This window comes from Molothrus ater, chromosome 4 (genome assembly GCF_012460135.2).
Source record: "Molothrus ater isolate BHLD 08-10-18 breed brown headed cowbird chromosome 4, BPBGC_Mater_1.1, whole genome shotgun sequence".
NCBI classification, from domain to species: Eukaryota; Metazoa; Chordata; class Aves; order Passeriformes; family Icteridae; genus Molothrus; species Molothrus ater.
Genome location: NC_050481.2, coordinates 46,921,424 through 46,933,680, shown reverse-complemented (window position 1 = coordinate 46,933,680; position 12,257 = coordinate 46,921,424). Strand labels below are relative to the sequence as shown.

At 43.0% G+C, this 12,257-nt stretch overlaps 2 protein-coding genes across 2 annotated transcripts in view; both read right to left on the bottom strand.

Moving 5' to 3' along the window:
* Positions 1-2,470, bottom strand: part of CORIN (corin, serine peptidase) — a 111,423-nt gene extending 108,953 nt beyond the window's left edge. Inside the window, exon 1 of the mRNA XM_036382834.1 lies at positions 2,370-2,470. Coding sequence (XP_036238727.1) covers positions 2,370-2,444 — 75 coding nt within the window. The 5' untranslated portion in view covers positions 2,445-2,470. The remainder of the gene's footprint in view (positions 1-2,369) is intronic.
* Positions 2,471-5,907: 3,437 nt separating this feature from the next.
* NFXL1 (nuclear transcription factor, X-box binding like 1) overlaps positions 5,908-12,257 on the bottom strand; it is a 45,920-nt gene continuing 39,570 nt past the window's right edge. The window contains exon 22 of the mRNA XM_036382142.2: positions 5,908-9,136. Within this exon, the coding sequence (XP_036238035.1) occupies positions 8,963-9,136 (174 nt within the window). The 3' untranslated portion in view covers positions 5,908-8,962. The remainder of the gene's footprint in view (positions 9,137-12,257) is intronic.

Below are 12,257 nucleotides of genomic sequence, written 5' to 3'. Positions count from 1 at the left end.
ACATTTTATAGAACACCTCAAATCATTACACATTTCCAACCATCTACCTACAATACTTTTAATTCGCTGGACATTCCAGTTATCTGCATACAGTTGAGTGCCAGCTAAGACTTATGGAAAGGAAGTGAATGTTTTCTTCAGTATTTTATAGTTCCAGCTCCAAAAGACTCAGGAAAAACAGTATTTTGTCCTGATGGCTTCATGGGATACTAAAAGCACAAGCAAGCTCCTCTAACATGGGAAAGCATGCTGTATTGCCTGGCTCACCACCAGGAGAGCCTTCTCAGGAGGATGAGTGCTGGTGGCTTCCTTAAAAATGCATGCTGAGTGAGGATTATATGTGGGGTTGGAGGGTCAGGCTTCTCCACAGGCAGAAAGACCTGCCTGTTGGGGTACTTCCTAAATGGCCTTTGGAGGAGGGAAAAAAGTCATGAGCATTTCATTTCTAAAAGAGGTTTAAACATTGTTTAGGATTCCTTTGTTCAGCTGAAGAAGTCCCCATCTTTCCACAGAACCTAGATGTCCAAGGTCCTCTGGGGATACCACCAGCTTTTATAGGGACACAGGTAGAGTAGTTCTCTAATTTCTTGTATTACAACTTTGCTGTTTGGACTATCTCAGTGAAACATTCATTCATTCATGTGCCACAGCACCCAAGTATAACAGAGATCTCCAACTAGAGCATCCATTACAAAAACAAACAAAAGAATTTAGTCTGCTGACTGGTCCCTCTTTTAGGAACACAGGAAGGGTGTATGTACCCATATGGAAAAATCTACTACTACACTCTTACTGCTGAAAGCCAAAACTTCCCAAGAGATCCTGGGAATGCATTAAAAGCTCTGGATATTTGATTTCACTTCAGAGTTTCATAATCGCAACCAGACTGCTAGTAAATTAAGTTAATTAATTAACTGCCTCCCATGAAATGCATCCAAGGACTCTGCATTTTAAATTAAGTGGAGCAATGATACTACTGAAGTACACTGCCGTGTTTATAAACTTGTGAAACCCCCTGCTGTGGCATTTCGGTCGCGTACGATCGGTGTGACAGTGCGAGAAGCTCCGTCGCCCTCTCCGCAAGTGCCCGGCATCAGGCTCAGCACTCCGGCGCGGCCCTCGCCGGTCCCTCCCGGCAGCGGAGGGCGAGGGCAGCCGGTCTCTCCCTGCAGACTCTGCCGCTGGGCTCCCCGCTGTAGAGCTGCGGCCCCCACCGCGCCTGCCCCTCTGACAGCGCACCCGAGCCGGGACACTGGGGAGACATCTGCGCCCCGGCCAGCGGAGGGAAGGGCAGGCTCAGGGGACCCACCCTCCAAGCTCGCACCAGCGCAGCAGCCACCTCCTGCAAGTTCCCCCTCGCCCTCTCTTATGCAGCCTCTCCCATAAGGGCGGCAGACTCCCTCATCCCTCCCCACAGGTGTGTGCTGCGAGACTGCCCACGCCACACCTGCGCTACCCCCTCCGGACACTTGCAAGCACACAGGCTGGCTCTCCCTGGAATGATTAGGTGCCTCCTCTGTGACCCTGTACTGGATCACCTCCTGACGGCCAGCGGTACCATCCCGCCGGACAGCCGTGGGAGGGGACTCGGGGTCCCTCCACCCGACCGCAAGGTGCACCGACGCAAGGATAAAGCCAGCTCCCGCTGATGCCGGGGGTAACCACCGCCCCGGAGTCACGGTGCACCGGTTACCCGGGAGCCCAGACCCCGATGGAGCTGCCATGACAGCCCTGACAGACGTTAAGCCTGAACTTTGCTCCTACAAATCCTGTTGTCGGATTCGAACAACTCTCCGCTCCTTCCAGCGGCAGAGCATTTACCGGGCACAGCAGCCCCGCTGATCTTCCGCGCTTGGTGAGAAAAGCGGGTCGAGGGCGCCGCTCGGCTCTCCCTGAGACGCCGACAACGAGCACTTGCTGGCTGCGGCTCACCTGCCGCCTCTGAACGCGGCCGTCCCCGGCGCGTCCCCGCAAGTTTAGACACAGGAGCGCTCCGGGACGGCTCCATCGCGGCAGGTTGGGCGCGGCAGGTCACTTGTCCCCGGCCGTCCCCTAGGCCGCCCCTCCGGGGGACACGGTTCCTGCCTTTGAGCCACGGGTCCGTTCTCGCTACAACAGCTCGGCGAGGGCTCCTCCTCCGCCTGCCCGAGCACCGTACCGCTCAGCCCCGCGGCGGCAGCGCAGGCTGTGCGCCGCGCACGGGAATTACCCCTGGGCCGGCTGCGGCCGCAGGTGTCCCCTGAGCGCACTGCCCCCGCCCGCAGCCCGGGGGTCACCGAGCGGCGGAGCCAGCCGCCCTCCCAGGCCCCCGGCCCGCGGTACCCAGGCGGCCCCCCGCGAGGAGCAGAGCGCCCCGAGGTTCGCCTTACCCGGCTGGCGGAGAGGACCTGCCGGTAGCGCTCCTCCTCCGCAGGCAGGGCAGGGAACTGTTGCGTGGAGAGCATGCTCTGGCTGCTGCTGACCCCTCTCCACTTTGGCCGCCCCCTCACTGTTCTCTACCTCGGTCTCTGACGAACCGCGTCCACCCGCCTCCTGCACAAACACACTTGCGAGGAGGGCTTCGCATTTTGTCTGCTCTGCAGACTCCCCCTCCCCGCTCCTCCACCCAATAATAATAAACCTCCGCAAGAAAGAGCCACATCCCCACCCCTTTCGCACACAAGGCTCTACCCCTTGGGGGCACGCTGAGAGACAGCCCACTTGCTAATTTCGCCCTAAAGCCATCCCCCAGGGAGGGCGGATGGAGTGGGCACAGCCTTTGCGCCCCTCCCCATCCCCCCATCCGGTTAAGGGACGCCTCGTCACGCTGCGAAGGGCTGCAGGTGGCAAGACAAGCCTGAGTCAGAGATGATGTAAGGGGCAAGAAGCCGCGGAGTTCGCCCCTCGCACCCCTTACCTTGGCTCGCCGGGGCTCCGCCGCGCCCTGGCCCCCGGGCCGCCCGCCCGGACGCGCACTTGCGGCTGAAGCGATCCGAAGCCAGCCCAGCGCACGGACCTGCGGGCGCTCTCGGCCCATCGAGTCGAGGCGCAGAGTTCAGAGCGGAGGTTGGCAAGCATGGGCCAGACTCCCGTATCCCTTCATTCATCCGCGGGTGGACTTCCCTGCGCTTTGTTTTACGTTACGGTCCGGCAAAGGCTTTCCTTTCAGCCCAGGGACGGAGAGTTTCGTGCCTGCAGGGACTGCAGCGCTTCCCTCTGTAGCACAGCGGCTGGCCTGCCGCAGCCCGGCTTCTAACGCTCCAAAGAGAGCTGAAAGAGGCGCTGGCATCGCAGAAGCGGAGGGGAAAGAGCTCCAGCAGGAGGAACCTCCCGGAGCCAACGACATGTTTCCACAGCTCGTTCCCCGCAGGAAAGCTCCCGTCCCAGCCCCCTGGCGACGAGCCTGCCGTGCCCCGTCCCTCCCCTGCGAGGAAGCGCTGCGCGGGAGAACAGCGGCGACCCAACGGCGTTACCCCTTGTCCCGACACCGGTCCTGGTCCTGACCGGCCCCAACGATCCGGAGCTGGAGGGATGTGGTGGCTGTTGCATATCTATGAAAGCAAAATTCTCAGGCCGAGAGCCAAGTGCCACCTGAAGCTGCAAGTGACAGAGCAAATGTCCTACAACCATGAGATACCATCTTTTAAGACCTGCATTTGATCTATTTGTCCCCTTGCCCTGTGTTTGCATTCAAAGATGTCAAGTCTGACTGAAGCCTCGGTCTGTGCACACAACAGAGCCCACCAATACTATCCAAGAACGATAAAGTCAACAGGACAAAACGCAAAACAATGACTACAAAATGGGCAGAAGTGTGTGCTACCAGAATAGAAACAGTTCAGGACCCTTCCAAGAGTCACAGGGACTACTGCTGGGTTCTGAGATGACATCTGTAAACCAGAAAGGCTTCCAGTTTTTCCTGTGTATGATTTAGTACTTCTGAAATGCTATCATTCTAAATGTAAATCAGAAACCTCCCAAGAAAATGTGAACCACCACCTCTCTATGAATATGGCTTCCAGCCCTGTCAGCACTCTTGACAATCAGTGAGGGTGATACCCCTCATCACAATGTTTATATTTGTAAATAAAAACACATGGTGTTATATATGTTTATATTTAAATAATAAACAAGATGCTTAGCATTTTTTTTTCCAGTTTCTTTTCCATACCTGTATTTCCATGCCTTCAGATTTAGGCCCTGTTACCTTGTGTGCAAACAGTGGTTACCTTATGGTGCAGACAGTGTTCTCTATGCTTCTGGAGTGCCAGTGTACTTAGAGGCTTCTGCTCATGGTAACTCAGTGCTGCACCTTTTACATAACCAACCAAACATCTCTCCAAACCAACCTCCAGCATCTGCAGGAAAACAGTGGTGGTTTTAAAACAATTGCACCAAAAATAGGAAAAGCATGGAAAGAGAGAAAAGAAAGACCATTTATGCAAAATAACAAATATTTTGTGCTGTGATGTAGGAATCAAACCATAATTTGTGATTCATTACAGAGATTAGGTAGCCCTGTCAAAAATGCTAATAACAGTAAATGACAATGTGTATCTAAGAGGTGCAGTACATGACTTAGACTGCAAAGCCAGCTTGGCCTTGGCTGAGGATGGCTTCAGCTGGAGAACTGTGAATTCCAAACCCCAAGCCAGTCTTGACTCCTATTTCAAACTAATTTCCTTCAATAGGAGTGCCACTGAAACTGGAGTTTCACAACAAGATTCAGCAGCATACAAAGAAAGCCTGAGTTCTGGTTTTGTTGGGAATTTTATGGAAATCACTGCATGAGTAACATTTAGCAGAAATAATGCTTGGTTGAATGAAGCCACAGTTCCCTCAGAGCATGACTTATTTCTACACAGCTGCTGTTTGGCCTACCTTACAGCTGAGTTTGATGTATCACAGGTCATATTCATACACTATCCATACCACAGAATTGTTTTCTGGTAGCACAGCATGTAGACATCGTAATGCAGGGTTCAAATAATTCATTAACATCTAACCATCTTTCCATCTTTGTGGAAAGAAGTATATCTCATTATCTTATAGTTAATTTGATTTAATTTGATTTTTTTCCTTAATTTTTACCTTGCATTTCTTTTCCTAGGAAATTCAAGACACTACAGGTTCTTAATTTTCTAATTCTCTAAAGCAACTGACTAATTTACTTGAATAAGAGCAGACAGGAATACAAATATATTCATGAAGAAAGGAAAGGGAGCAATTGAAAAGCTCATAGATAACAACTGGTAACAGGATGCAACCCAAGCAGAAGAGGGTTATCAAAACTAAATGAAAATGAGAACAGGGCCACGCATGACCCTGTTTGTGTGTGTCCAAACAAGAATGCTCCAACCTAAAGCACACACATCAAGCTTTCACTGCCTGGCACTGCAACACACTTCAGACCAAGCATCTCTGCGCTCTAACCTCACAACACACAAGCTCATTACTCAGAGAAAGCTGGCACAGGGCAGATACGTTTTGGAGCCTGAACTACTACTGAGATGACAAACTCAGAGTTCACTGCTTTAAAGCCACAATCAAACATAGATGCTTTTATGAACAAATTTTGGTGCTATCTGCTTAGTAACATTTCTTTCTCTATTAGTTAAGGTCAGCACAAATGTCTAATAAATCAGCTATATTTCTCCCTGTGAGGCCAAAAAGAAATCTACCAAGTCCATTCCCATTTGTTTCACCTTAATCGACTTCCCCAACCCATTTTCACAATTTTGTCAGAGCAGTAACATGAAGGAACACAATTACATAATTCCAGCATTCATCTGAGAAGGAAGAATTATCACTACCAGAGAAGGGGGCAGAAAGCATACCTAAATCTTGGGCTGCAGTGTGTCAGTCATCATTACCTGGGAAGTTTGCTGCTTCACTACACCAGTCCTTGAGAACAAACAAATTTTCAAGTTGTTTTTGATATATTTATTGTCTGACTTGGTTTTACATTAAATTAACACACACAATGGATTGATACTGTTACAGGGAAAAAACTTGCCCTAGGAGTTTCCAATCCCAAACATACTGAACATAAGAACCTTGGCTCAATGGAAGGATACATTTTCATCACAATGCATCCAGAATCAGGAAAAGCCACAATATTTTTCATTTTACACATACCTACATATTCTTCATGTTAAGTCATCATCAGGCTTCTATCACTGTAATTTCCCTTCAACAGCAGGTCAGATTATATAATTTGTTTTAATGTATACTGATCAATATGCATTTTTTTTGTAAGCTGTTAACATTAAAAATATTTGCTCATTACATTATGTAACAGCACATTATATATAAATTGATACCAAACCCTACCTTCAATTCAAAATTTCTTTACTAAAATTACTGTCTTTCATTAATATTGAATAAAAGGTGATTTTATCTGTATCTTTTACTTCAAAGGTTGTTGACAACACAGAGCTCCAACCAAAGAAAGGCAAAATATTAACTGTAAAAATATTTTAAAGAAACAAACAAAAAACTAGTGATTTATTAAACTGCAGATTGCCTGAACCCCCACACTTTTTTTATGCCAAGAAATAAATATCTGGTTCAGCAGGCAGACCAACAGAGTGCAAATGACTCACATGGTTGGATAAGATATACAGAACTATTTTGAATAAAATTTCAAAAATAGGTATGCCTTGCATATGCAAGGTTCAGAAGAGATACAAATCCTTTAAGAAAGGGAATACGCCTACTCACACATACCTTTGTATGAACAGAATGAATTTGTATAGTAAAAAATCATGGCAATCTTTAATGAAGATGATCAATGAGAAGCCTCTTCTTCTCCAGTATTTCCCACAAATATGCAGAAAAGAATACTAAGAACTTCTTCAAACATCTAATAAGTGCAGTCAATTAGTATAACTCGCTAGAGAGAAGTTTCTTCTCTTTGCTGTTGAAGCAAGGATAAACTTTCCATTATAATTATTTTAAAGCTAGCAGTAAATAAAAAAAAAAAAAATAGTGATAGTCATGCAAGATAAAAGCTGTTTCCACAAAGTTCTCATTCATGTTGATTTTCATATTTCAGCCAGAAAGGTATCTTTTTGTACTTCTGGATAAACCATAAACATTTTACTTCATCTGAACAAAAATACTTTTTCCTTAGTGACAGAAGAGTTACTGACATATGCAGTCACAATACAATAGGATCACCTCACTCTTGTTAAACATATCTGAAATTATCTTCCAGGCATTAATGTGATAGAAAAAAGTTAAAGCAACGATATGAAACAATATTTACCTTTTATACTAGAAAAATAAGAAATTCAATGGAGATGCAATTTTGCACAGCATAATTTCAATTAATTCTACAACTTTAAATACTAATGGTCTGACACATAAGTAATATGCATCTCTAAAATTTAATTTACAACCAAAGTACTATAGAATAGCATCAATCCATGCTAAATATTGCCAAGTTTTCCCCACCTTTCTCCTCATTCACCAAACTTCTGTGAAAAACTGAAAAGAAACTAATTTTATCTCTTTTCTTAATCTATGTAATCAAAAGCTTCTTCCTTTTTGCAGCTTTTCTATTTTCTTGCTGCCGAATCAGAATTACAATTGGATATCTGTTCAAATTAATACTGGGTCCCTTCGCAAGTAAGTCAAAATCAACTAGAAGAGCTTTCAAGCAAACTCCAACGTTTTCTGCTAACTCATACATATGGTCCCACTGCTTTTGCAGGATTCGTGATTAAATTATATGCCTGAATTACAAGGGCATAATACTAATACCCATTGGCATGCACCCCATTTTTTGCAGGAGCTTGTAATCACTTTGCAGTAACCTGCAATGCTCAAGTATCAGCAAAAAGTTTCTAGCAGAGGTTTAAAAATTCAGTTTTCTGATTTCCCCATTCCTGAATTGAACTTGCAGTCTCTCCGCTGAGACTACATAGCCTCTCTGATAATCCTGAAGCCAGATAAAAACCTTCCAGTTCTACCCACCAATACTGATAACCTAAAGCAAGGTATTCACAAGTGTCAGTAAGAAAATATTTAAACATTTGGAAGTTTAGCTAGAAGGTTTAAATGTGACTACCAAGCATCAGATGGCTTCAGAACATTATATTACTGTATTGTTACACTGTCCAATTACATTTTCGCACATCTGTACAAATATCCAACTCTGACATTTATCCATACAAATAGTCAATTGATACTCTTAAGTTTAATTTCAAATTGTTTTTCTGCTGCTGGCAGTTGGGGCAACAGTGAGAATGCAGCCTTGTACCCTGAAACTTCTTGACATCCATGTTCAGCATATGCATCTGTCCACTAAAGGAACTTTTCAGTTAGCTCAATTTTGAGGAAACAAGGGTGGGAAGGGGCAGGGTGAAACAACAAAAAAGCAAACCCCGCCATTTGTAAGGGGGGGAGGGCACTGTTCTGTTTGTGATACAGCTGAATTGAAAGATAGTTCACATTTCCTTTATCTAACAAAGCTCTGAACAAGGCCCCAGAATACGCAAGCCTAAGTGACCCAAGGTTCCCTGTTATTTGCCATAATTAAAACTGGCGTGAAGCATAGAATTATTGTGTGATACAACAAAGATGAGCATAAGAACACTAACCTTCAATAAACAACTAAGCTGATTTTACAGGAAACATATATTCAATAAACCATTTTATACTAAGCTATTCTTAATATTATGAAATGGAGACAAGGAAAAATAACAGAATAATAGAAGAGATGTTAACAAATCCCAGTCAAACTATCAGCACTTCAGTGTAGACTAGAATCTACTATTACTTTTGGTGTCTGACTTCAGTTTTGTGCTGTGAATGTAGTAACACAAAAGGTGACATTTCTTCTCTCCTCTACATTTTTCTTAGCAAAGAGTATACATACATAATCTATGCTTATTAAGTTCTGTTACACACAGACTAACGTTGTAGGAATAACAGCTACCTAAAGTCCAACTGAGGTATATGAAATATTGAGTTGTTTTCAGTCATTGTAGACCATGAGCCATGCAACCATCACAACAGCAACTCCGAACACTGGCAGCATGATGAAGTTCTTGTACTTTTGCCATGATGATTGTTCAACTTCTACCTCATCCTTTCTTCTCTTATTCTTTCTTCGCCCTTTTAATCTGTTTTCAAAAGCTTCCAGTTCAGCCTAAATAAAGAGAACCACATGTAGTTGACATTTGTATCAGAATTAAAAACAAGGAAATATGAAGGTTTTAAATAACATTACCAAGTAACATTCAATAGAAGTAACTGTCAGCCAGAAGAAGTTACACATCTCACAGATGTGTACTACACCCATAGATTGGCACTACATGCCACAGGTACAAAGCACACTGCTTTTAAGTATTAAACCATTGTTTAGTTTCCTATAAAAACATTGCCAAAAATGCAGCCAACTGAAGTTTTGCATGCTCAGTTTTTTAACTCAGGCTGAAAATATTAAGCTAAAAATAATGTTATTTCCATGAAATATGTTAAAAATACTTTTTTTTTTCAATTAAAAAACACATTTGCATTTAAGCTATTTTACCAACTTCTATAAGGGCATAGGCTGAAATCTTCAAAGACATTCCCTTGTAATAAAGATGCACTCTGCCAAAACTAAATTAATAAAAACGTAAGTAACTAAAACTGTATGTTATTTCCCTCAATTCTTTATATTTGCATGGTCACTAAATTTTAGATTAATTGCTATAATTTTAGATACACACAAAAATATTCTATTTGTTAAGAGTTGTAACTTGAACATTTAATCACTCATATGAATGTAAGAGGTATATAATATCCTTCAGTAGGAAGCACATGCCTATAGGCCCAAAAATGGAGCAAAACAATTGTAAAAGTAAGAATGCCAGGCTTCCAACATAGAATGGTAGTTTTAGGGTCCTGTCTGGAATAAACAATAGGATCTCTGATCCCTGTTCATCATCCCCTCCACATTTATTTTAAAAGAGCATCATGAGAATATAGAAAAAACTCATTTGAGTGAACAAAGCTGAAATAAAACTGGAACTAGGCAGCCTAGAATAAAGAGTGAAGATTAGGATGAGGCTCCAATGAGAAGGTATCTAATTGCTAGGAAGACCTGAGACAGACTAAAGTCAGAAAAAGTCTGATGATTACCTGGATTTTTGGTCAAGTTGTTAGCTACCAGAGAAAACATGGGACAAGGCACTAGGGAGCAGACAAACCAGATGGAGTGAAAGGAAGCGAGATGGGAGTAGCAGAGCGCAGCAAGGCAGGACTGGCTGGGCAAAAGGCACAAGACTGAGCTGAAGCAGAGGAATCATGGACAGTGAACAGGGACAAAGCCTGGCCAGAGAGGAAATAAATCTATGTGACTACAACTGCAGGGCTGCCAGGAAGAGGGACTAAGACGATACAGTGAGTGCATTATAAAAACAAGAAAAAGACTATTTTGGGAAATGGACAGAGCAGTAGTTCAGTAACTAAAATTTTCATTCAAAACTCAAGGTTGCCTGATGTCTGGTCTTCCTTCACTGACAGCAAATATTTGTCAGTTTCACAAAGCAGCGCTTCCCTGCCTGAGCCAGATACCACTGTTAGCAGAAGAAAGGGGCCTATTTTGATGTGTATTCCTTTGTACCTAATAAAGGCAGAAAGTGTTGGCACTTCTCTGATGATATGGGAGAAGAGTTCAGACAAAGTCACAGCCTATTTGAAACAAGATTACTCTCAACTAGCTAATCCTCCCTTAGAAAAGCAAAGTATTTTAATGAAACAGTTTTTCAAAATCCAAAATCTGGAGGCAAGGGCAGAGTTTTTATGGTTTTAAAGACAACATGGCATTGTTTCATGACAGTATTTCATTTATTTGAGTGACAGACACTCAAGTAAAATTTGGGGCTTCTATAGTTACTATACACTTCTGATCAGTACATTTTAAAAGCAGAAAGCTCTAGGAATTACAATAGTTAAAATATAGGGCTCAAACAAAATTATGTAATAGCTATTGAATTGCTTTCCTAGTGAACTCTACAAAAACCTGTCTAAAAATAAATATATAATTTACAAAACCAAAAACACAGAATGAAAAAAGATTTGTAGGCACAGAATATGAGAGAGAAGCCATCACTACCCTTGAAAAGCCACCTACAGATTTTGTGTAACTGTCATATTCCTGAAGTGTCACCTTAATGACCTCTGAAGCAATGGTTATGCACAATCTTTAAACAAGCTTAACTTTTCAAGCTAAACAAGCCTAGGGTTTTTATTTAGATAAGAACCTAACTTCTTTGTATGTAAGCATACTAAAAGTAAAATGGCATGTGTTTATTTGAACGGTATACTCAAAACATCTAGTTCAGTGTTGCTCAGGCCCTGGATTTTGTTCTTTCAGGTGTTGTTCGCTATATGCAGTTCTTTCTGCACTGAAGGGAGTAGCATTCCCATGGGAAAATGTAGCTAAATGAATGCAAGTAACAGTGACAAAGTGTATTTACTGAAAGTGAGGATATATTTTTATGAATGGGGAGGGGAACACTTGACTATTTAACTTCTAAGGATCTGTTAAAAATTTTTCTTTGGACATAAAAAAAGGGAAAATAAATCTTTCCTACAACTCAGTAAATTACACTTCAGCTTCAAGACCCTAACTTCCAGTATTGAAACTCTAAACAGTTAGCTTGAAAATTTAACTAAACCTTTTACAATGGAGAGGAACAGACAGAACTTGGTCAGAGTTGTTAAATAATCAAAGTGCTGATCTTTTTTCCACCTCTAGCAGTTGTGAAAACCCTGGCCTCACAGGGTGCCTCTGAATTAGAAGCAGAGGGAAAGTTTGGCTGCTCGGGCCACAACAAGAAGCCTAGCCAAGCCATCTCTTCCACTAAGAAACCATCTGTAAATGGTATTAGCAAAAGTTGCTACCAAATATAGCAAATACCAAAATATAAATGCACAGACTTACTAGAGCACTAACTAATTTGTATATAAAACATTTAATTAAGTATTAATCAAAATAGTTTTAAGAAACTGTGACTAACAGAGGAACAGTCTCTACAAAAATGTGCTAATGACATTGAGAAGGTGGTACAAGATGCAAACTTTTGTCAGAAGGGAGCACACTCAAAAATATACTTTTAACATGACCCAACACCCTACGATAGTGATGTCCTCTAATTTCCATCAACAGATGGCAGATTATGAGTTCTAACTGGATGGGAACCAATGTTACATAAAAAGGCTGGAGTAGTCGAGGTTAGTACTTGTATGCAGTTCTAGAGCCTATTTATTAGTTACAGCTG